Consider the following 23,874-nt stretch of genomic DNA (forward strand, 5'->3'; position numbering starts at 1 on the left):
TTTATTTGGGATTAACTTTCACCTTATTTGACATTCAATGTATTTTTTCATTACCTTTCAGAAAGTTTTTATTTTTAATATTTTTTTTTCTATTGTTTTGCTTTTCAGTTAATCTATTCATTGATCTCATTACTTGAAGAAGCAGTGGAATATTTTTGAACTGAATGTCTTGGGAGTGAATTTCAAAACCAAGATTAAACCATTTTACGGATTGGCAGCACTTAATAGAATACATACATATGATGCATTTCCCAGTAACACCTTTTTTTCTTTAAACTGATAATAAAACTAATATAAAAAGGAGGCAAAAATATTCTACTGGAATTATTTATTGAAATTTGAGATTTGTTTTAATCACTTACAGAGTGAGTTGAAAATTACGAGTCCACTAATCCTAACATTTGCAATTATTCAAGCAACAAATGTAAAGCACACTATAATAACAAAAATTTTAAAATGGTGCAACATTAGTCACAGATCAAAAATATTCACAGAATACTGAGTAGGCAGAACAAAAAACATCAAGTGTAAAACAGAACCAATTATTTAATATTTTACATTATTTTACACATTAAATCATTGCATTTCTTAAATTTATACAAACACATTCATCCAATTTAACCAGGTCACTGGACTAGTAACATTCAAAAACTCTGAATACAGGCATTTATCAAGTAGGATTTATAATACAAAGTTAAACTATTTTAATTTTACAATTTTATTAATGCATAAATTCAAAAACAAAATTATCTAACAATCCTTATCAAATGACTTGATAGCTTCTTCAAGGAATTACAAAATATTTTAAGGTAATGATTCCTGACGTATTGTTCGCATTTGCATTAAATGTTGAGAAAAAAAAAAGTGTAACACATACATCAGCTTGCAGGCCTTTACAGCCCTATTGCCATTCTTGTAGTTTTTTTTTACCATTATTAAGTATCATATTTTTTTGCGGCTTTTCTAAACAGAAAAAAATTCTACTCATACCTTAAATACATCAAATATTCAACTAAATGAGTTCTTAGAAAACCAATCAAATAAATCACTATACCTTCACCTATAGTGTATTACACTTTGTGAAGTATGCTAGGAGGAAGCTGCATTAAAAAAGGTTCAATAATACACTTAATATGGAAATTGGAAGTGATTTCTTTAGTGTTCACAACACCAATGCTAGTGAATAACAGAACTTAAAAAACAAGAGAACATAGTGAATGAGAATATTAGTTAAAGTGAGTATATTCACAATAACTGCACTTCTACAGGTTATGGTACCAAGATTCTCCAATGAGAAATACTTTGCTTACTTAATTGCAACTTAAATGCAATGGAAAGTACCATCCTAGTTAATAACAGTGAATGCTGTAAACTGAAAGAAAAATCTCCCCATGACTGTTTGTATAGTGCAGTATCACATTCATGATTTTTAATAATTTGAATCACAGAAATGCACTCGGGTTTGACCGTGGATCCTTCTGATTTCTGTATCTGTATGTAAGCCACACTCCTAAAATCTGGAAAAAAAACAAAAAAACAGAAGAACCTTGTTGTTTATGTTTTAATTGTACCCAACCAATTTTGTACATGAAGTTTCCCTTCACATTGCATTAACATCAAGGAACAAATGCTAGTAATTGTAACACGTGTCAATACCAGCGCATCAAAAGTCATGTGCTCGAACATATCACAAAAGTAACAAAAACTAAAAACTGTGTCCTTTATACATAATGCGTAACCCTTACAAAGGTACTAACCTCAGTGAAACTGAAGAACAATCCAACACCTCCTGCATATCTCAAAGTTACCTCTGCATGTTTCTGAATTTTTGAGGAACAGGATTGGCATTGCCCAGTCTCATAGCAAGGCTAAAAATTTTAAAACAATAACAGTTTTAAATATGAGGCTGGAAGAACACACTATGTAGTTTCACAATGCAAGGTAAATTAATATTTTTCATCCAAGGCACTTTTCACTTACAGCAGGGCAAAGCAGGGTTGAATTAAAGGTGCTATAGCCACAGCAATCTAAAGATTTCTCTATATCTTGTTGAGTTGTTTTAGAATTTTCCCATCCAGCGTCTAATAGGTGGTTCTGGCAGACAAAAGATAAATAAAATGACCAAAATTACCCTAACAAGAAAAATGTATAGTTTTGACATACATGAATCTTGTCTTTATTGACAAAGGTATGAATTCAGAATCCTAACAAAATATTCAAAAGCAAGCCTGTCAAAAAAGTTAACCCAAAAACAGTCATTTTGAGCACTGACATATTCAAAGTGAAGTCCTCAACACAAAAGAAAAACTATATTAAGCCCTAAAATAGGCTGTTCATGCAAAACAGACAACAAACTTAACACATCTGAGGTTTTCGCCAAGAAAGATTGTGCTAAAAATCCTCTCAGTAGTTGTGACTAATTATTATATTTGGATGGAATTATGTACTTATCTTAACAATGTAAATATATTTATTTGATCCACAAATCATTTTTCTCATGAAATTAACCATTAGACAACATTAAACTGTAAATATACACATTAGTGCTGAAACGATTCCATGAGTAACTTGAGTAATTCAATTTTTAAAATTCATCGAAGCAAATTCTTTTAAAGTTTAATTTACCCTGTATAACTCCACCTCAGTGAGCTCAGCATGTTTTGCACAGATGATTATGAGTGTCACACAACGTGCTTACGCTATTGATTCGTTACATGAAGACGTGATTTAACAGCACGGATTGCAAAATGGAGAAAGACAGACAAAAGATTGTGGGGGGCAAAGTGAAGAGACAGGCCAGAGAAAATGCTGAAAAACAAGTCAAAAATTCCGTACAGTGTGTCTGTTGTAAAACCGAACTAGCCTACCACAATAGCACGACGTCAATGCTTCAGAATCTCAACAGGAAGCATACAGTCCACAGAGTGGACCTGGCATAAGGTAACGTTAACATTAGTATTTAACATAAAACAATGTGATTACTTGTTGAGATAAAGGGTAGTTTAAAAAAAAAAAAACATAAAAAAAACACACAGGCTAGTAAGAATGTATGGTAACTATAGATATATGTATTAGCTAGTTAAGAACATAAATCAATGGGATAGTCAGTTATCTAAGTCAATCTGAGAAAGCCTGAGCTTCTTTCATGTTAGTCATACAGTCACACACACCCCTACCTCACAGTAATTCATAACAAGTGCGTAGTACAGAAAGCAAAATATCAGGTGGCATAAATAGCAACTTGAGCATATAATGCACCAATCCAATACAACATGTGTATATATTCAGTTCTGTTTGTTTTCTGTGAATGGAGTCAGCGGGTGTACGGCAATCCTTCAACATAGTAAATAAATATACATTAGCCAGTATATATTGATATTTAGGCTTAGGAATAAGCATCAATATTTATTTCACCTCTTTTTTTCTTAGCAAATCACATCATTGTATGGAAAGTTTTGTGCAGATAGCTGCACCATGTTCAGTTAAGCAAGCAGCGGAGTTCACAGAAAGCATTTTGAACATGATTATCACAGACGTGTGCTCTCTGGCCATGATGGAGGAAGGCGGCTTTCAGAAGAGGATTTCCACTTTCAATGCCAGGTGCATGATGCCTTGAAGAACCTACTTCATGAAAATGATGGAGAAAAAGTAGGAAGTAATAAAAGCTAAGATGAAGAACACCCTTAAAGAGACTGGCAACACTGCACTCACAAATGATATTTGGATGAGCGATGCTACAGAGGCATATCTGTGGGTGTTGTGTCACTTTCTAGGGGAGAATTGGGAAATGGAGTCCCAGAGCCAGACAACGATGCCCCATGAAGAGAGTCACACAGCTGCAAATGATGCAGAATGGCTTGAAGAGTTTATTGCCAAATTCAACATTCTAACAGAAAAAAATCAAAGCTGTAGTCTATGAGAATGGTGCTAATGTTGTAGCGGTAGTGAAAATTTTGTCAGCATGGATGGGCATCAGTGTGATATGCAGGTCTCACCCCGAACTTAGTTGTGCAAATTGCTCTGAACAGCCACCAAGCTATCTCCAAGTATGCGGCTGCTGCAATATGCCTTGTTGAATGTTTTAAAAGGAGTGAACTGGCATGCATCCGTTTAAAGGAAAAACAGCAGCAAATAAGCATGCTGCAACTTGCTGGTGCAAGATGCAAGTACTCGCTGGAGCAGTACTTATCACATGCTATCCAGGCTGCTGGAACAAAGATGGCCAGTGACTGCTGAACTCTGTGATAGAGCAGGGACTCCAAGAGGAAAACACATCTACCTTGATCTCAAGCCTGAACAGTGGAACCTGGTTGAGCAGCGGAGTCAGGCCCTTGAGCCATTTGAAGAAGCAATAGTGTTTCTGAGTGGGCAACAATATGTTACCCTCTCTTCACTTTCATAGCTAGTTTAAAGCCTTAAGAGCTTTTGAGACTGTACCAGTAAGGTCATACCAGGCTCATCTGGTAGAACAGATCACAGCAAGATGGCAAGGAACATATGCATTTCAACATGAACCTCAAGACTCAGTTCTAATTGTTGCTGCTCTGAATAACATGATATACATGATATGCAGTACCCTGTCACTGCCCATTGGGCACCTTTAAAATAATAAAAAAAAGTCCACTTTTGACCTGTCAGCTCTTTTACTTTGCTTGCTATTCTTATCCTGTTGCAGTATTACTAAATGACTCTTATTCTTCCTGATCCTTGTTGAGCCAGTGAGCCATAAAAGCAATCACGAAAAGGTTAAATCTTTACAAGTTACACATGCTGACACAGCACTTGACTACATTATTAACATTTTTAATTTATTTATTTATTTATTATTATTTTTTAATTAATTCTTAGTGCTTATGGCAATGTTGCATAGATCCCAATTGCAGAACTCTGCTGGCATCCTGTGCTATAAACGAATTGTGACATGTCTTGCTGTTGCATGGATACTTTTGAGGAATAGAAAGCAGGGCTGGGGCGGAGCCCAGGGAAAAGCACTTTTCCACTTGCTCAGGATTTTGATAGGTTTTATATTTAAGTGACTGCAAGATTTTTTTTTTGGCTGTTAATGTTTGTTCCTACTGTGGCAGCCACTACAACCATTACCTTAATAACAAAGTAGCATACATGCAAAGCCCAGAACCATTAACCTAAGTTCAAATATACTGCAGTATTTACTTATTTTTAATCCAAAGAAAAGGAAAAATACTTGTTTTTTGGCTAATTAAACAGGAATAACCTACACTCAATAACCCATAATGACAAAGTGAAAACATGTTTTCAGAAAGGTTGGCAAACTTATGAAAAATCAAAAACTGAAATCTTTAATTCATATAAATATTCAGACCCTTAATTTAGTAGTTTGTAGAGGCAGTGTAAACAAACAGCAGCAAGCGGAAGCATGTTTTTTTAATACATAAGAAGCTGCCCTGTGCAACGAGACAAACAGCAAGAAAAGCTACTTTAAGAAATTCAGACATTTATTTTGTCCTTTAAATTAAAATGGACACCACTTGAGTTTGGACAGCGAGCTTCTTTAAAATTCAGCAGCTTATACTTTTAAATGGAAAAAGATAGACAAATTTGAAATTGCTGCCTGGTAAACAATCGGCTTTTTTAAAGATTTGTACTGTGTTTATTATTTGTTGCTGTGTGTCAAAAAACACACCTGTACAAAAATAGTAAATGTATTTTTTAACAGCAAAATGCTGTAGTGCAATTAATGATTTAAAATATTTAAAACATATAAGTGCATGTATATTTACATTTAAGCAATGCTTAAGCAAACCTATCCTTGACAGTAACATAGTAATAAAGTTTGCAGGCAACATAATAGTGACAGGTCTGTTCTGCAATAATGACAAAGCAACCTGTAGAGAAGAGGTTGAGAATCTGGAGAGTCAGAACCAGAACAACCACCTAGCACTCAATTCCAAAAAAACAAAAGAACAGATTCTGGAATTCAGGAGACTGAACTACACTGGTCACCATCCTATAAGCATTAGCAGTGAGAAGGTGGCGACAATCCAGAGTTTCAGATTCTTGGGAGTCCACATGAGCCAGGACCCGTCATGGACAACAAGCACAATAGCAATGGCCAAGAAAGGTCTTCAGAGGCTTCACTTTCTGAGGAGCCTGAAGTAAGCACAACTCCCATAACAGCTGCTGTTTAGCTTCTATGGGTGCACCACAGAATCTGTCATCACGTACAGCAATACAGTGTGGTAACTCTAGCTGCACCTCTCAGAAAAGGAAGACCCTCCAGTTTATCATCAAAATGGCTCAGAGAAGAACAGCTTTTACCCCAAAGCAATCACCCAATTAAAATCATGGCAATCACTGCCCCTTCCTATAAGAGAAACCACCACTGATTGAACCGAACATCTGCATTAATCACACATAGTCACATACTTACACATGAGCCATGTGGAAAAATGACCATTACATTGACTGCAATCGTCACTGTGACTTAATTTATGTGTGGCTTCATTTATTATTAATCTATTTATGCTTACATGCTTAACTTTACTTTTACTGTGTTTGAGCAATAAAGGTTTTAAAAATTCTTTTATGTCATGGTTTAATGAAGCGGACGTATAATTGCATGGCATCTTAATTACTCCAGATATAGGCTGGCAATCATGTGTTCAGTTTTAGTGACCAAAAGCTGATGCATGGTTGCCAAGACTGCCAACCACTTTTAAAAGTTGTGCCCTGCAGCCCTGAAGATGCCATGTCAAAGAATGAATCAAAACTTTTAAGGCTATTTTTATTACTTTAGTTCAAAATGACATGGTGTTTCCTAAAGTAAACAAAAATGGACATTGACTTTTTTCAGTTTAAAAATTATTTATTAATATCACAGTTTTTTCACTACTAAGAATTTTTACTTTGAACGTTTGAGGAATGACCACGTACAAGCCATCCCTTCATTAACCTTGCATATGCATGAATCTTAATTCTAATAAATATATGTATGTCCTCTTATACTGTATTTCTAGTTAAACATAACTATCTTATGAATAGACTTTATAAATGATTAACAATTTTGATAAAAGTAACCTTGAGTTAAGCTGTGTAATTAAAAGCTGCAAGAATTCCTGCATAATGTAAAAACCTGCAAGACTACTTACCATCTGATCTTTGTTGAGTGCCAGGCAAGCACAAGACACTGAAAACTGAACCACAAACACCATAAAAAGAATGATCATGTACTAATATACTGTAAAGGAAAAAAATGGTCACTTCATTACAAAAGTACAATTATAATCTAAAATAACAAAAGCAATACACAGATAATTGCTGCCATCTAAGAGATAGGAATTATGACTAAGATCCAATTATATTTCAAAAGAAAGCAAAGAGTCACCACATAACCTAACTTGCAAGAAGAAAACAGAGATCAATGAAGACAAGGGCATGAAAAGTGACCGGGCCAGGATCCTTTTGAATAAACTGAGGTTAACAAGTGACATGATTGAAGATTTTAAAATTATTAAATGAATTAGTACACAGGATCTGGTTTGTTACTTTACAATTCATTTAAAAAATTTGAAACTTGTTAAGGTTAGGAACTTGATAAGGGTAAATTTTCCTTAAACATTAGAAAGTTCCAAAGAGAACAGAGAAACATAGACACATGGAGTAAATTACCATGTAGTGTGGTAATGAGCGGGGCTTTAGGGTCATTTAAAACTTGATTTTCATTTTTGAGACATTAGGTCGAAAGGATTGGCAAGCTTTGTTGGGCTGGATGCCTGTTCTCAAACATTTTTCTAACGTTCTAATGATTCAAACCCAGTTTTAATGAACTTTGATATTTTAATAGATCTTTTCTGTAGAATATTTTATAATGTGATAAGAATAAACCAACAAACAACTCTTTGTGTTTAAGTTTTAGGGTGGATTTTTTTAGGTGGAATAACTGTGGCACCCTTCTGCTAGACACTTTGGAACTTAACTGTGACAATTGTCAGAAAAGCAGCTGTGTTAACACAAAAGCACCCACAGATTAATTCCAGTATTTAAAATTTCATTTTTCAGTTGCAATACACTCATATGGTTATTTAGCTCCCAAAAACATTTTTTTTTTTATTTCATAAAGAAGCATTTAGTTACTCATAGGGACTAATATCCATCTTTAGCATACATTAGAAAATTTACTTATTACATTTACGTTGAAAAGCAATGCACATTAAAAATCCATACAGTGCATCCGGAAAGTATTCACAGCGCATCACTTTTTCCATATTTTGTTATGTTACAGCCTTATTCCAAAATGGATTAAAACCATTTTTTTCCTCAGAATTCTACACACAACATCCCATAATGACAACGTGAAAAAAGTTTACTTGACATTTTTGCAAATTTATTAAAAATAAAAAAACTGAGAAAGCACATGTACAGATGTATTCACAGCCTTTGCCATGAAGCTCCAAACTGAGCTCAGGTGCATCCTGTTTCCCCTGATCATCCTTGAGATGTTTCTGCAGCTTAATTGGAGTCCACATGTGGTAAATTCAGCTGATTGGACATGATTTGAAAAGGCACACTCCTGTCTATATAAGGTCCCACAGTTGACAGTTCATGTCAGAGCATAAACCAAGCATGAAGTCAAAGGAATTGTCTGTAGACCTCCGAGACAGGATTGTCTCGAGGCACAAATCTGGGGAGGGTTACAGAAAAATTTCTGCTGCTTTGAAGGTCCCAATGAGCACAGTGGCCTCCATCATCCGCAAGTGGAAGAAGTTCGAAACCACCAGGACTCTTCCTAGAGCTGGCCAGCCATCTAAACTGAGCGATCGGGGGAGAAGGGCCTTAGTCAGGGAGGTGACCAAGAACCCGATGGTCACTCTGTCAGAGCTCCAGAGGTCCTCTGTGGAGAGAGGAGAACCTTCCAGAAGGACAACCATCTCTGCAGCAATCCACCAATCAGGCCTGTATGGTAGAGTGGCCAGACGGAAGCCACTCCTTAGTAAAAGGCACATGGCAGCCCGCCTGGAGTTTGCCAAAAGGCACCTGAAAGACTCTCAGACCATGAGAAACAAAATTCTCTGGTCTGATGAGACAAAGCTTGAACTCTCTGGTGTGAATGCCAGGCGTCACATTTGGGGGAAACCAGGCACCGCTTATCACCAGGCCAATACCATCCCTACAGTGAAGCATGGTGGTGGCAGCATCATGCTGTAGGGATTTTTTTCAGCGGCAGGAACTGGGAGACTAGTCAGGATAAAGAGAAAGATGACTGCAGCAATGTACAGAGACATCCTGGATGAAAACCTGCTCCATAGCGATCGAGTGGGGCGACGGTTCATCTTTTAGCAGGACAACGACCCTAAGCATATAGCCAAGATATCAAAGGAATGGCTTCAGGACAACTCTGTGAATGTCCTTGAGTGGCCCAGCCAGAGCCCAGACTTGAATCCGATTGAGCATCTCTGGAGAGATCTTAAAACCTGATGGAGCTTGAGAGGTGCTGCAAAGAGGAATGGGCGAAACTGGCCAAGGATAGGTGTGCCAAGCTTGTGGCATCATATTCAAAAAGACTTGAGGCTGTAATTGCTGCCAAAGGTGCATCGACAAAGTATTGAGCAAAGACTGTGAATACTTATGTACATGTGATTTCTCAGTTTTTTTATTTTTAATAAGTTTGCAAAAATCTCAAGTAAACTTTTTCACGTTGTCATTATGAGGTGTTGTGTGAAGAATTCTGAGGAAAAAAATGAATTTAATCCATTTTGGAATAAGGCTGTAACATAACAAAATGTGGAAAAAGTGATGCGCTGTGAATACTTTCCGGATGCACTGTATATGTTTCAAAATTTTCCTTTCAGGTTACAAGTCTACACATTCTCAAGGGCACTGAACATAATACAGAGTATCTTTAAATCCTTAAGTGCAACTGCAAACTATTGATCAGGCTTTCTTTTGTACTAGGTTATTTCACTACATTTTACTAGAATGCAATCACATCTTTAATTATGTTAGTCTGAAAAAAAGGATACAAAGAACAGCAACACTTGGTGATGTTTCATGGCACCAATTAGTCCAACAAGTGCTACAATAAATAGGAAGATTCCAACTCCTATTACTCCACCAACGACATGAAGACTGGAGACTAGGCCAAAGAATTTTCCCCAAGCTGCAATTCCAATCAGCATCAAACTCACCATCTGAAAAAACAAAAAGCAAGTTTAAAGAATTAATAAATGCTACAGCTTAAAAGAATAATTTGGTCTTCAGTGTATAAATCGTACATCCATGTCTTTAATTAAATTATTGAACTTTTCATTTTCTGGAACTGAACCAGACTGGTCCACTCATTCTGTGCATTCCAATACAGTGGAGACCTGTTTACAAACATGGACAACATCTACAGCTCAAACAACCCAAAGCAATGGCCCTAGATACCTCCAGGCTTCAGAGATTTAAGGCGGGAGTTTCAGTATTAAGGCAACACCTCAACCAGCCACAGTGTGCCTTTTGCCTCCTATTGGCCCAATCAAACCATCTCAACAAATGTTACAGATCCGACTTAAAATTTTTTAATCCACGTTGTTCTAATCAGGCAAACTCTTTAGTGATCAAGACTTATGTGGTTAAAATATGTTGCATTAAAAGGTAAAATTACTTTCAAGCGAAGGATTTAGAAGGCACGATTGACAGGACTACACCAGTTTAAGTGATCCTGCATGTTAAAGGGCTGACACTCTTCACTGTTTTTAAATGGAGTTCACTTATTGTAGCCAAGCAATGTATTATGTTTCAATTACAAATGGGAGCCATAATGTTAAACAATTGACATTTTACCCACTTGTGTACATACAAAAAGATAAAATGCTATAATTTCCCCGATGTGCACTGAACCTGGCTTAAATTTAATTTCCTTTGTGGATTAACAAAATGTATCGGCCATTCAAACCATTCAGTTGATCTAAATTTAGAAAGAGGTTAATTTATCATTGGCCAATCCTATGGAACATCTTACTGACTTAGTCTAATCTTATATTCAGTAAGCAAACCATGACTTCTTGTACTACTTCCACACCCTGTCAAAATATTCTAACATTAGAAGTAAATAATATATGCTACTAGGCAATATTATAATATTTGTAAATGTCAAGATTTCTTTAAAGCTATTACTTTGACATAAAACAATTATGTATGCCTACCACAATTTTGACTTCTGCAACTAGCATATTAAAAACATACCTTCTTAAAAGTATGCTTTGGCCATTTAATGGTTGATTACTACACTATAAGGTGATGGCTACTGCTTGTTCGGCTCTTGGGTAATTTCCTTTCCTACCCTACTGCAATGTGTGTCAGTTTTATACTATTTCCTCTTACATTTTCAAACCCACTAATGCCAATTAGATCTCAGGTGTCTGGAGCAAATTTGCAGCAGCATCTGGCTCAAGGCAGAAGTCAAACATTGACAAGACACACATGCCCATGCCCAGATTAACTAAACAATGGCTCAGTATATATAGTAGTTGCTAACTGACCTAGAACCAACATGACTGCGATTTAGAAGGAAACTGGGAATACCTACAGAGAATTCTATGCAGACATAGCAAAAAATGAACATCTCAACAAAAAGAGTGACAGGGCAGAGTCTTCCAGGATTTCAAGTTCATCTCCTAAAGTTATAAGGCAGCAACTTAAAGCACCGTGGCACTGCTTTCTCTACTGACCTATAAAATCCTCACTCTATACAAAATCCTATGGTGGGCATTAGGCTGCATGATAAAAGACAAGGCAGTAATTTAAGTAATTAAAAGCTATAATGGATTTCCTTATTACAGATTAAAGTTTTATTTTATCTTTAAAGTTCATCATCTTATCATTAAATGAAAATAAAGAAAAATCTGGAAAATTAAATATTCAGAAATGCTTAGTTTAGTCCCTGTGGAAAATCAGCCTCGACACAGACAGGCAGAGACTAATGTTCAACTCGCCACATGTTTATTTACAATTATATACAACGCACGACCCAGTGCCCCTGCACCAAGCACTCTCAGTCCAGGCCTCTCAACAATTCTGTCCTCTCTTCGCCTACTCCACTCCTCACCTCGTCCTCTTCCACCCAACTCCAGCTGATGGCTGGAGGGAACCGGCTCCTTTTATGCCCACCCGGATGTGCTCTAGGTGCTCCCTGATGAGCTTCCTGCGGCACTTCCGCCACACCAGGCATGAGCATCCAGAAGCACTACGGGTGTCCCTGGCAATACTTCCACCAGCACCTCCGGGTGTGGCAGAAGTGCTGACATCCAGGGCTTCAGAGTCTTCAGGGAACCCCCTGGCGGTGGCCATAGACCCCTATAGGGTTGAGCTTCCATGCTCAATTTCCGTGGCCCTCACACAAACCAGGGCGGTTGCTCCGGACCTCTACCGGTCCTTCTCGGTGTCCCGGGTGGGCATAGCCCCCAGCCACCCACCACATCCCATATGCAAAATTAAATATATAAAAATGCTAAGTTTAGTCACATAGCAAATTACATGCAAGTAATGACATATTTACCAAATGGTTCAATGATTTTAATTACCAGAATAGAAAAAAGCATTTATTGTCAATTAATGCAGACAATAAGATACTAAAGTCTGAACAATTTAACAAAGATATACATGCACATACTATACAGTGGTGTAAAAAACTATTTGCCCCCTTCCTGATTTCTTATTCTTTTGCATGTCTGTCACGACCCGGGTTTGCTTCCTGGGTCCTCCCTGCGTGGAGTTTGCATGTTCTCCCCGTGTCTGCGTGGGTTTCCTCCGGCGCTCGGTTTCCTCCCACAATCCAAAGACATGCAGGTTAGGTGGATTGGCGATTCTAAATTGGCCCTAGTGTGTGCTTGGTGTGTGGATGTGTTTGTGTGTGTCCTGCGGTGGGTTGGCACCCTGCCCAGGATTGGTTCCTGCCTTGTGCCCTGTGTTGGCTGGGATTGGCTCCAGCAGACCCCCGTGACCCTGTATTCGGATTCAGCGGGTTAGAAAATGGATGGATGGATGGATGTCTGTCACACAAAATGTTTCTGATCATCAAACACATTTAACCATTAGTCAAATATAACACAAGTAAACACAAAATGCAGTTTTTAAAATGATGGTTTTTATTATTTAGGGAGAAAAAAAATCCAAACCTACATGGCCCGGAGTGAAAAAGTAATTGCCCCCTGAACCTAATAACTGGTTGGGCCACCCTTAGCAGCAATAACTGCAATCAAGCGTTTGCGATAACTTGCAATGAGTCTTTTACAGCGCTCTGGAGGAATTTTGGCCCACTCATCTTTGCAGAATTGTTGTAATTCAGCTTTATTTGAGGGTTTTCTAGCATGAACCGCTTTATTGGATTCACAGAAAGTGTGCAATAATTGTTCAAACAAAATCAGGCAGGTGCATACATTTGGGCACCACAAAAAAGAAATGAAATCAATATTTAGTAGATCCGCCTTTTGCAGAAATTACAGCCTCTAAACGCTTCCTGTAGGTTCCAATAAGAGTCTGGATTGTGTTTGAAGGTATTTTGGACCATTCCTCTTTACAAAACATCTCTAGTTCATTCAGGTTTGATGGCTTCCGAGCATGGACAGCTCTCTTTAACTCACACCACAGATTTTCAATTATATTCAGGTCTGGGGACTGAGATGGCCATTCCAGAACGTTGTACTTGTTCCTTTGCATGAATGCCTTAGTGGATTTTGAGCAGTGTTTCGGGTCGTTGTCTTGTTGAAAGATCCAGCCCCGGCGCAGCTTCAGCTTTGTCACCGATTCCTGGACATTGGTCTCCAGAATCTGCTGATACTGAGTGGAATCCATGCGTCCCTCAACTTTGACAAGATTCCCAGTCCCTGCACTGGCCACACAGCCCCACAGCATGATGGAACCACCACCATATTTTACTGTAGGTAGCAGGTTTTTCTTGGAATGCTGTGTTCTTTTTCCTCCATGCATAACACCCCTTGTTATGCCCAAATAACTCAATTTTAGTTTCATCAGTCCACAGCACCTTATTCCAAAATGAAGCTGGCTTGTCCAAATGTGCTTGAGCATACCTCAAGCGGCTCTGTTTGTGCTGTTGGCGGAGAAAGGTCTTCCTCTGCATCACTCTCGCATACAGCATCTCCTTGTGTAAAGTGCGCCGAATGGTTGAACGATGCACAGTGACTCCATCTGCTGCAAGATGATGTTGTAGGTCTTTGGTGTTGGTCTGTGGGTGGACTCTGACTGTTCTCACCATTCGTCACTTCTGTCTATCCGAAATCTTTCTTGGTCTGCCACTTCGAGCCTTAACTTGAACTGACCCTGTGGTCTTCCATTTCCTCAATATGTTCCTAACTGTGGAAACAGACAACTTAAATCTCTGGGGCAGCTTTCTGTATCCCTCCCCTAAACCAAGATGGTGAACAATCTTTGTCTCTAGGTCATTTGAGAGTTGTTTTGTGACCCCCATGTTGCTACTCTTCAGAGAAAATTAAAGGAGGAGGGAAACGTACAATTGACCCCCTTAAATACTCTTTCTCATTATAGGATTCACCTGTGTATGTAGGTCAGGGGTCACTGAGCTTACCAAGCCAATTTGAGTTCCAATAATTAGTTCTAAAAGTTTTCAAATCAATAAAATGACAACGGTGCCCAAATTTATGCACCTGCCTGATTTTGTTTGAACAATTATTGCACACTTTCTGCAAATCCAATAAACTTCATTTAACTTCACAAATATCAATGTGTGTGTCTCCTATATGATACATTTAACTGACATTTTCTATCGTAACAACCAACGATTTATACAGGAAAATAATGACTATTAACAAGGTTGCCCAAACTTTTGCATCCCACTGTAGCACACCTGAGGGAAAAGTACCACAGTAAGCAATTATCCAAAACCAACTAGCTCTGTGAAGTGGTGGGAAAGTACTTTTTCCTCACTGTGGGTTACTGTTTGCTTTACACTGGACACAATAGGACCCATGTCATCCAGTAAACTCCAATTTTATCTCACCCATCTACAGTGGTGTGAAAAACTATTTGCCCCCTTCCTGATTTCTTATTCTTTTGCATGTTTGTCACACAAAATGTTTGTGATCATCAAACACATTTAACCATTAGTCAAATATAACACAAGTAAACACAAAATGCAGTTTTTAAATGATGGTTTTTATTATTTAGGGAGAAAAAAAATCCAAACATACACGTGAAAAAGTAATTGCCCCCTTCTTAAAAAATAACCTAACTGTGGTGTATCACACCTGAGTTCAATTTCCGTAGCCACCCCAGGCCTGATTACTGCCACACCTGTTTCAATCAAGAAATCACTTAAATAGGAGCTGCCTGACACAGAGAAGTAGACCAAAAGCACCTCAAAAGCTAGACATGCCAAGATCCAAAGAAATTCAGGAACAAATGAGAACAGAAGTAATTGAGATCTATCAGTCTGGTAAAGGTTATAAAGCCATTTCTAAAGCTTTGGGACTCCAGCGAACCACAGTGAGAGCCATTATCCACAAATGGCAAAAACATGGAACAGTGGTGAACCTTCCCAGGAGTGGCTGGCCGACCAAAATTACCCCAAGAGCGCAGAGACGACTCATCCGAGAGATCACAAAAGACCCCAGGACAACGTCTAAAGAACTGCAGGCCTCACTTGCCTCAATTAAGGTCAGTGTTCACGACTCCACCATAAGAAAGAGACTGGGCAAAACGGCCTGCATGGCAGATTTCCAAGACGCAAACCACTGTTAAGCAAAAAGAACATTAGGGCTCGTCTCAATTTTGCTAAGAAACATCTCAATGATTGCCAAGACTTTTGGGAAAATACCTGGACTGATGAGACAAAAGTTGAACTTTTTGGAAGGCAAACATCCCGTTACATCTGGCGTAAAAGGAACACAGCATTACAGAAAAAGAACATCATACCAACAGTAAAATATGGTGGTGGTAGTGTGATGGTCTGGGGTTGTTTTGCTGCTTCAGGACCTGGAAGGCTTGCTGTGATAGATGGAACCATGAATTCTACTGTCTACCAAAAAATCCTGAAGGAGAATGTCCGGCCATCTGTTCATCAACTCAAGCTGAAGCGATCTTGGGTGCTGCAACAGGACAATGACCCAAAACACACCAGCAAATCCACCTCTGAATGGCTGAAGAAAAACAAAATGAAGACTTTGGAGTGGCCTAGTCAAAGTCCTGACCTGAATCCAATTGAGATGCTATGGCATGACCTTAAAAAGGCGGTTCATGCTAGAAAACCCTCAAATAAAGCTGAATTACAACAATTCTGCAAAGATGAGTAGGCCAAAATTCCTCCAGAGCGCTGTAAAAGACTCATTGCAAGTTATCGCAAACGCTTGATTGCAGTTATTGCTGCTAAGGGTGGCCCAACCAGTTATTAGGTTCAGGGGGCAATTACTTTTTCACACAGGACCATGTAGGTTTGGATTTTTTCTCCTAAATAATAAAAACCATCATTTAAAAACTGCATTTTGTGTTTACTTGTGTTATATTTGACTAATGGTTAAATGTGTTTGATGATCAGAAACATTTTGTGTGACAAACATGCAAAAGAATAAGAAATCAGGAAGGGGGCAAATAGTTTTTCACACCACTGTATATGAGAAATATTTCACCATGTGGTCATAAAAAAATGACAAGTGAATGAGTAAATGAGCAATACTATTCACATGCAAACAGCAATTTCTTTACAACGTTGTAGAATGCATATACAGTATTATGTGGAAGAAAAGAAAAAAACAACTTAACCATTGATAACAGGACGTTATTATTAAAGCAAGAGCCTCTATAGCCAAATTAGATCATCATGATTAATGTTACATAACCACATTTAAAGTCATTTTTATCTGCAATACTCACAAAGGGCAATGGGTAAGAGCAGAAAAGCCTGTATGCAGAACTGTGACACTCTTGATATTATTGAGTGACAGCTGAAATGTGTAAGCTTCTAGAAACCAGAACTTTGGCTCAAGATACAAGAATCCCATTAACAGAAATTTGGATGCAAGGAATATGATTTTCAGTCAATGTCTAAGCACACTAACTAGCAAGTTCAGACTAGTGTACCTTTCAGTGTATAGAAAACAGAATATATGCACCCATTCATTTTCAATAATTGTTTTTCTCATTACAGGATAGTAAGAGCCAGAGTATTTCATCAGTAACCAGCAGATGACAGACACCTCCTCCGTAGGAGATATGGGTCTATCGCTTGTCAAAGTTATGCCCACACCAACCAGACAGTGGCAACTTCAATCATCCAGTTAACCAGGCACATATTTGATGAAAGTATCCCTGCAAAATACACCCACACATGGAGAACACACAAGCTTCAGTAAGCGAGAGATCGGGCAGTCTTAAACACGTGCCAGAGTCTATAATTCTAACCACTGCAATATTATACATCTTTGCAAACACTTAAAAGCAAATTTATAAATGTAATAAATAAAATTACTTGGACTGCTTTTGTAAATTCCTCATTCATTACGCTAAATTCAGTAACTTTTACAAATTAATAATGTTACTATTTATCAAAAACTAGGATTATGCAAAGTTTTTTTATATAGTAAAACCTGTATTTTTCCAATTCAGATATACAAACTAACTTCAGATAGGCAAATTGCAATTCTGAGCCATCCTTATGCTTATCTTCATGTTACATTAACTGTTTTAATTAATCAATCCATTTTAAACATCAAAACAAAATCAGAGTCCAGACATTGATCCAACAGAAAATCTCTGTTCAGAACTGCTCATCACTGTTCCCCAAATAACATAACATAGCTACAGCAATACTGGAAGGTATGGAGGGCAAACATTCCCCTATGATGTTATGTAAAGTTCAAAGACATAAAAAAGAAAAGAAAACTGCTTGCCATTAGGAGGGAAATACTCAAAAAGAAACTAGCTTTAAAATTTTTACCATTAAATTCTTTACTATTGACTTTCTTTTAGGGAGGTGCTCAGTAAAGAAGAATGCATGACTCAGAAATAAAAATCCCAATCAAATGCATCAAAGGGATAGGCACTTACATTTTTTAAAATTATGTAATAAACTAATGTTTAAGGCATCATAAATGCAACCTATTAAGAATAAAATTGAACAAAAATAAAACTATTTTTAAACCTGTTCAAGCAATTTGTGAGGTTTAATTCCTAATAATCATGAGGTGAATTTCCAAATTAAGAGTGTCATAATTTCTTCAATTACAGATTTTTAAAAAACCATGACTAGAAAATGTGCTACGATAATAACCATTCTTCAGTTTCTATGGCTTTAATGCAGTTAATATTTCTAATTTTACTTGTCACCTAAATATACCAAATTATATATAAAAGTAATAGTTTATACACTTTAAGACAATGCATCTATTTGTTTTTGCCTCTTTGAAGTTTTCAGACTTTCTCTGTCCCTTTATGGGTATTCTTCCTAGGTTCCAAAGACATATGCAGTGGACTGGCACACAATATGGGGCCGATTCCTGTTCTGCACTGCTGAGGTAATCTATTGGTTCTCTGTGACCCTAAATTAAATTGCGTTTCACTGTTGTAATGGACAGCCGGGATTTATACCTGGCTGGAATTCCTCCATAACATGCTGCAGTGCCATGGGTTTAAAGCATGAAAGCTCAACCCTGCTCTGGCCTGAGGCTACCACCAGGAGGTGATTGGAAAGCAGCTGAGCACTCCTTGGCAGGGTTGCTGCCACACCTGGAAGGAAGTGGTGGAAAACCTGGAGCACTTCTGAGTGCTCTACAAAAGGGGTCAGCTGCCACAACCTGAGGAGTCAGAGTCGGGAGGAGGTGAACAAAGCTTGCTGGAGGAGGAGAGGAGGCAGAGAGAAAGAGGGAAAAAGCAGAAAGGGACAGTGTATTTGTGCTATTTGGTGCTTTGTGCTGTGCTGTTGTGGGGAGCGAGAGAAAAGCATTTCCCACAGCTGAATAAACGTGTGCTGTGTGGCAAGACTGGACTCTGTGTCTGTTGAGTCTGGGGTTTTTTGAACTGTATGATCCTGGGTGGTTCACACAGTCAACATCTTATACAGGTTCCACATTTTGTCCATTTGTAAACTCTGCTTAGAAATATGGAACTGTAATGGACAAGTGCATCGGTCAACCAACAAAAAGGAGACTGAAGAAACCAATGGCCAATTAAAAATTCACTTTGGGTATTATAGCGGTCTCCCAAAAACTGAAATTTATTTCTTTTTTCTAAAGCCACATCCTGTTTAACACCATACTATGCACATTCTCGAGTTTTTGTAAACATGATTCATGTATAGCAAAATGCCAAAGTCAATTACAACACTAACAACAGTGATTAAATGACAGTGTAGCCTTTATTTTTTTTTTAAATGAATACATTTGGAAATCTGAAATTAGATGTGACTAGACTTGTAAGACACATGCAAATTTACCAACAAGAAAAAGGAAATGTAAAACCTGCATTTACTGTGACTCACATGACTGTAGAGCAAAAGTTAGTTAATTCACATCCCCACAAACCTGGGTTTAAATCTTATGTTTGTAAATTTCCACATTACTATTCAAATTTTATATAAGAAGTACTACGCTTTCGTTCCCATTCAAAACAAAAGGATATTAGGTGAACCTGCTGTTCTTAACTGTACTACAACTTGTGTCTGTCCTGACGGAACTCGTGGCAATGGTTATTTGGTCCCTTGAACTTCATCAGAATGCAACTGTCACAGTGGGGTATTCAATGCCTCATTTCGCCCAAGCTACTCTTCTGTGTCGTTTGTTACCTGGATTCTAAAAGCTACTAGAAGGCAGCTAAAACTTTATCTTCATTTATAGGCCCAGGTCACATTACTGCTGATCGTTCCAAGAGTCTATATTCTGAATCTGCCTGTCTGGTGGCTGTCACTCATCGCCCTATATACAGTATGCTAAGGTTGATCAGTGCCTTTTAGGTCTTACTACAAACAAAGAAGAAACTTTTCTTGTTCATCTACCAATATTTAAACCTCTTCAAAAAGAACATCTGGATGCGTAAAACTTTCGACCCATTTACTATTCTCTGTATATCTACATCTGAACTGACCCACCAAACAACTTAATTTTAGTCCAAGATGTAGTTTCCATCTGCCCTTGAGATGAACTGTGGACCACACTTTTTGTGCTCTGTTATAAAGTGTCTTTCTCTAATTCTTGTTAACTATGTACCATCTATTCATCCACTATATATACTGTACTTGTCCAACCACTTAAATATATGATCAGTGTATACTTTAAATATATAACAGATAAACTATCACCACTATCTTGCTAGCAACAATTCTAGTACATTATCTGATGCTGGACTAAGAAAAGCCTCCAGTTTGTATGCACAGAATGTAAAGTTAATGAAAAATACATTCCTCACATTCCTTTAGTTATTCCATGTGAATACAATCTATGCAAACAATGAGAGGAAGGAAACTCTATCTCAGTTGTATCCTTTAAATATTTCCTGTAAAAAATAGAAATTGTAAACACTCATTTATTCAGAACGTCCCGTTAAAATCACAATAACAAAATCTAAATGTACGCTAAATTTTACATCCATGAGAATCTTCTTTTTTTTCTTCTAAATCCAAGGGTACTCTTGTATTTTTCAAATCTAACACATAGAAACTTTTTAAAATGAACCTAGTTTTAACTCATGTCATTGTAAGATGTTTTTCAGTTTAATTCTTATTTTGCACTCTTTCTAGATGACTGGTTCAATGTAAATGCACTGATTTTGAAATATAAACATTTTGCAATATAGTAAAACACCACAATCACCAGTACACAGGAAAACACAGTGTATCTACATATAATATTATATCTGAATACTCCCAACATTGAAAAAAGCAAAAAAAATAAATAAATAAAAATAATAAAGAAATAAAGAAACAGACATGTGGCTGGAAGAAATAAAAATCACATACAGTTAATTGCATGGGTTAAAATATATAGAAATGTATAATTATTTTCAAAATCATGATTTAAATATCAGCAGGAAAAAAGTATGTGAGTGCTGGATGAGGATATATAGCACACTAATTTATAATAAAAAGGAAGCTGCTGGATTGAACCTGGCTAGCAAGAAAAGTGACTGTTCAAAAACAAGACATTTAACTATGTATGCAATCTGTTGTTGAAAAATAAATACTCTAAACAACTTCCTAATTCACAATTATATGTGTAGCAGATATTTAAAATGCAAATATCTTGAGTTCATTTATTAAAACCTGGACAGAAACAATAAGGATTTTTCAAAAAATTCCCTTAAGTGGAAGTATGAGCATTCATAACTGGACAAAGGTCCTACTTTTCTTTAGAAGTATGGGTAGCGATGGGGGGTGAGGAGCCTGCACAAATTGACAATTTGTTAAAAAAACGGTCCTTTAAAAAAACTTATTTACAGTTGCCTGTCATTATAACAAAGTATTTCATGAAAAGCAGAGCCTTATATCAACAGCCCGTATTTGTTAACAAATAAGAGCATGCAAAATAGTTCCTTTTATTCTTTCTGAATCTCTTCTGAGTGATTTGACTTGTTGATCTCATTTATAAAACACCACTGTGAAAATGAATCACTTAGAAACATCAGCATAATGTCTAAACAAAATTTTAATCTATCTCCAATTCTAAATTATTATACGTTTGACTTGTTTATTTCTTCCCCAACGGGCATCGCCTTGCCGGCTTACATTCCTGAATCCTGATACAAGGTAAACATCATGAGATCAGGTTTCTAACTCATAAGCATGTTAAAATGAAATATGATTTATGAAAACCTTCTGGAGCAAACAATCCTGGCAAACACTTTGCAACAAGAAATCTAGGTCATTTCAAATTAATCATAAGATACATGGAGTACGTATTTAGTACCCTAACATGTTTTAAATTAACCTTATTTTCCTTGCTGTGATGCAAAGCTTTTCTGCGGTTTCTGATTCATCCAGCATGTCATTCAGTTTCATTAACAACAATTATTATTATATTTTTAATTAGGATATTTACAACCATAAACTTGAAAATGTTGTTTTGGTTCAAAATATATATCGCGCTACTTTTCTAGGTGGTTTATCCCAAGCTGTCATTATAGAATATGCTGCCATTCTACATATTTCCATACACTTAGCATTTATTTTCATATTTTGTAATATATCCAAAGTTTATGATTTACATTTTAGATTTTCTTAAAGATAAACATATACAGTGTGAAACTAAGATAAAAATTTTAAAAGACACTAAATAATACATAATATTATTTAAGATATAAAACAAACATGCAGATCATAACGTTTAACGTAAAAGTAAGTTGTTGTATCAGGTAAGAACTAAATGCTTGTATGTTGCCTTTTTCGACTTTGTGATGATACGTATAATTCACGATAACCATTAATACCCCACGGAAAACCTATACTTGGAAACGGAATGAATGGATGAACGAATGTTTATGAAAGGTGGAGAGCTGGGCCACAGATTGATGAACCACGAACGACAGCGAAAGTCCAAAGTAAAACAATTCCCAGCCTTCCTATTTTCGAGTAAGCGGTCAGCGAGTACCCTTTTGCTTTGTCACTCCTTTGCTCTATAACTGTACTTTTGAAATTCCTAACCTGACGTCTTTACAAAAGTGAACATTGCAGTTAATCCATACAGTACATAAGCATACACATCACAACTACTACTAGGTTTCGCTATTATTCTCCTCAGAAGCACCACTCGCTTCCAGCACAGCGATCATAGTCCAAACACATTGCACAGGTGCGCTTGTATGTCACTCCTGCCTCCGTTGCTCGTCATTCTTGTAGGGTACTGGCTGTTACACGTTCAGGCAAAATCTGAAAAACCTCTGTAAATATGCGAGCACACTCTCACCCCAAAAAGGCGGTCTCCCCTGCCCTTTTATCCATCACGTTCACACGCTGGGCTGGGTTGGGTTGGGATACTTACTATATAGAGTATGTTGAGGACGCAGAGGGAGTTCTTGGAGCAGGTGAAGCCACCGCAGACCATCTTGAAATCACCAGTAGATCCCCGAGTAGATAAAGTAAAATTACGTCTCTTACTAAATAAGGACAAAAAGCAACTAAACCCGGCTTTGTAATAAATCTTCTTTTCTATGCGCTGTTCCACATGCCGGTTAATCACTACCAACGTGCAGTCTGAACTCGTTCAAATCGCCCTTCGAAGACAAGTAAGCCTATCCCACTTCCAGAGAAGCAAGTGCACTCTCAACTGGTACAGCGTGATGCTGGCAAGAATCAGCAACGCTAAACTACTTCCTGCTGAGAGTCAAGTGCACCATGTCAAAATAAAAGCTCAAGGTGCCTATTCAAAAATTAGACGACAGTAAACGGAAATGAAAATTGTGTGTATTGTAAAACTGTTGTTCACAGTCAAAGAGTTAAGCAATATCAATATGCATTTAAATGGTTTTACTGCTTCTAGTTATTCAAGATACTAGAGCAGAGGACGCTTACAATGAAGAGGAGCCACGACAGGTGACGGTGGCGGTGAAACCAAGAACCATATACGGCATTCTGATTGGTGCTTTTCAGTGTGTCCCTTCAAACATGCAAATTAACACGGAGACGCAGGAGGTTAACGCCCGCAATCCCGAGGCCCGCGATTGGGCAAACATCCGTGTGTGACGTGGAGGAGCAACAGGTGAGTCAAACAATGGATGGAACCTCTAGGTGAAAGTATCCATATGAATATTAATGATAGTAATAATAATGAAACATCCTTGTAGATCCTCCTGAAAGCCACAACGACGATAAATATTTGCCACTTAAAAAAACAAAGTTTGCAGTCGGATGTTTTGATGAGCTATAAGTGTTGAATTTTGGTTTTGTTAAATTTGATTTGA

The 23,874-nt window shown here is 37.4% G+C and overlaps 1 protein-coding gene across 1 annotated transcript; it reads right to left on the bottom strand.

The window, feature by feature from the left end:
- Positions 1-311: 311 nt before the first annotated feature.
- Positions 312-23,352, bottom strand: tspan13a (tetraspanin 13a). Its single transcript, XM_039736949.1, has 6 exons — positions 22,956-23,352; positions 9,999-10,166; positions 7,128-7,208; positions 1,981-2,094; positions 1,758-1,868; positions 312-1,517 (listed from the first exon to the last, which is right to left on the bottom strand). The coding sequence occupies exons 1-6, from the start codon at positions 23,016-23,018 to the stop codon at positions 1,443-1,445; spliced, it is 612 nt and encodes a 203-aa protein (XP_039592883.1). The 5' UTR covers positions 23,019-23,352; the 3' UTR covers positions 312-1,442.
- Positions 23,353-23,874: the final 522 nt, after the last annotated feature.

The sequence above is a fragment of the Polypterus senegalus genome, chromosome 15 (assembly GCF_016835505.1).
Source record: "Polypterus senegalus isolate Bchr_013 chromosome 15, ASM1683550v1, whole genome shotgun sequence".
Taxonomy (NCBI): Eukaryota; Metazoa; Chordata; class Cladistia; order Polypteriformes; family Polypteridae; genus Polypterus; species Polypterus senegalus.

Coding starts and splice junctions, on each gene's coding strand:
- tspan13a (XM_039736949.1), bottom strand. CDS start 23,018: ATGGTCTGCGGTGGCTTCACCTGCTCCAAGAACTCCCTCTGCGTCCTC. Junction 1,869..1,980: donor CAACCCTGCTTTGCCCTGCT/GTAAGTGAAAAG, acceptor TAAAATTTTTAG/CCTTGCTATGAGACTGGGCA. Junction 1,518..1,757: donor TGTTCTTCAGTTTCACTGAG/GTTAGTACCTTT, acceptor TTTTTTTTCCAG/ATTTTAGGAGTGTGGCTTAC.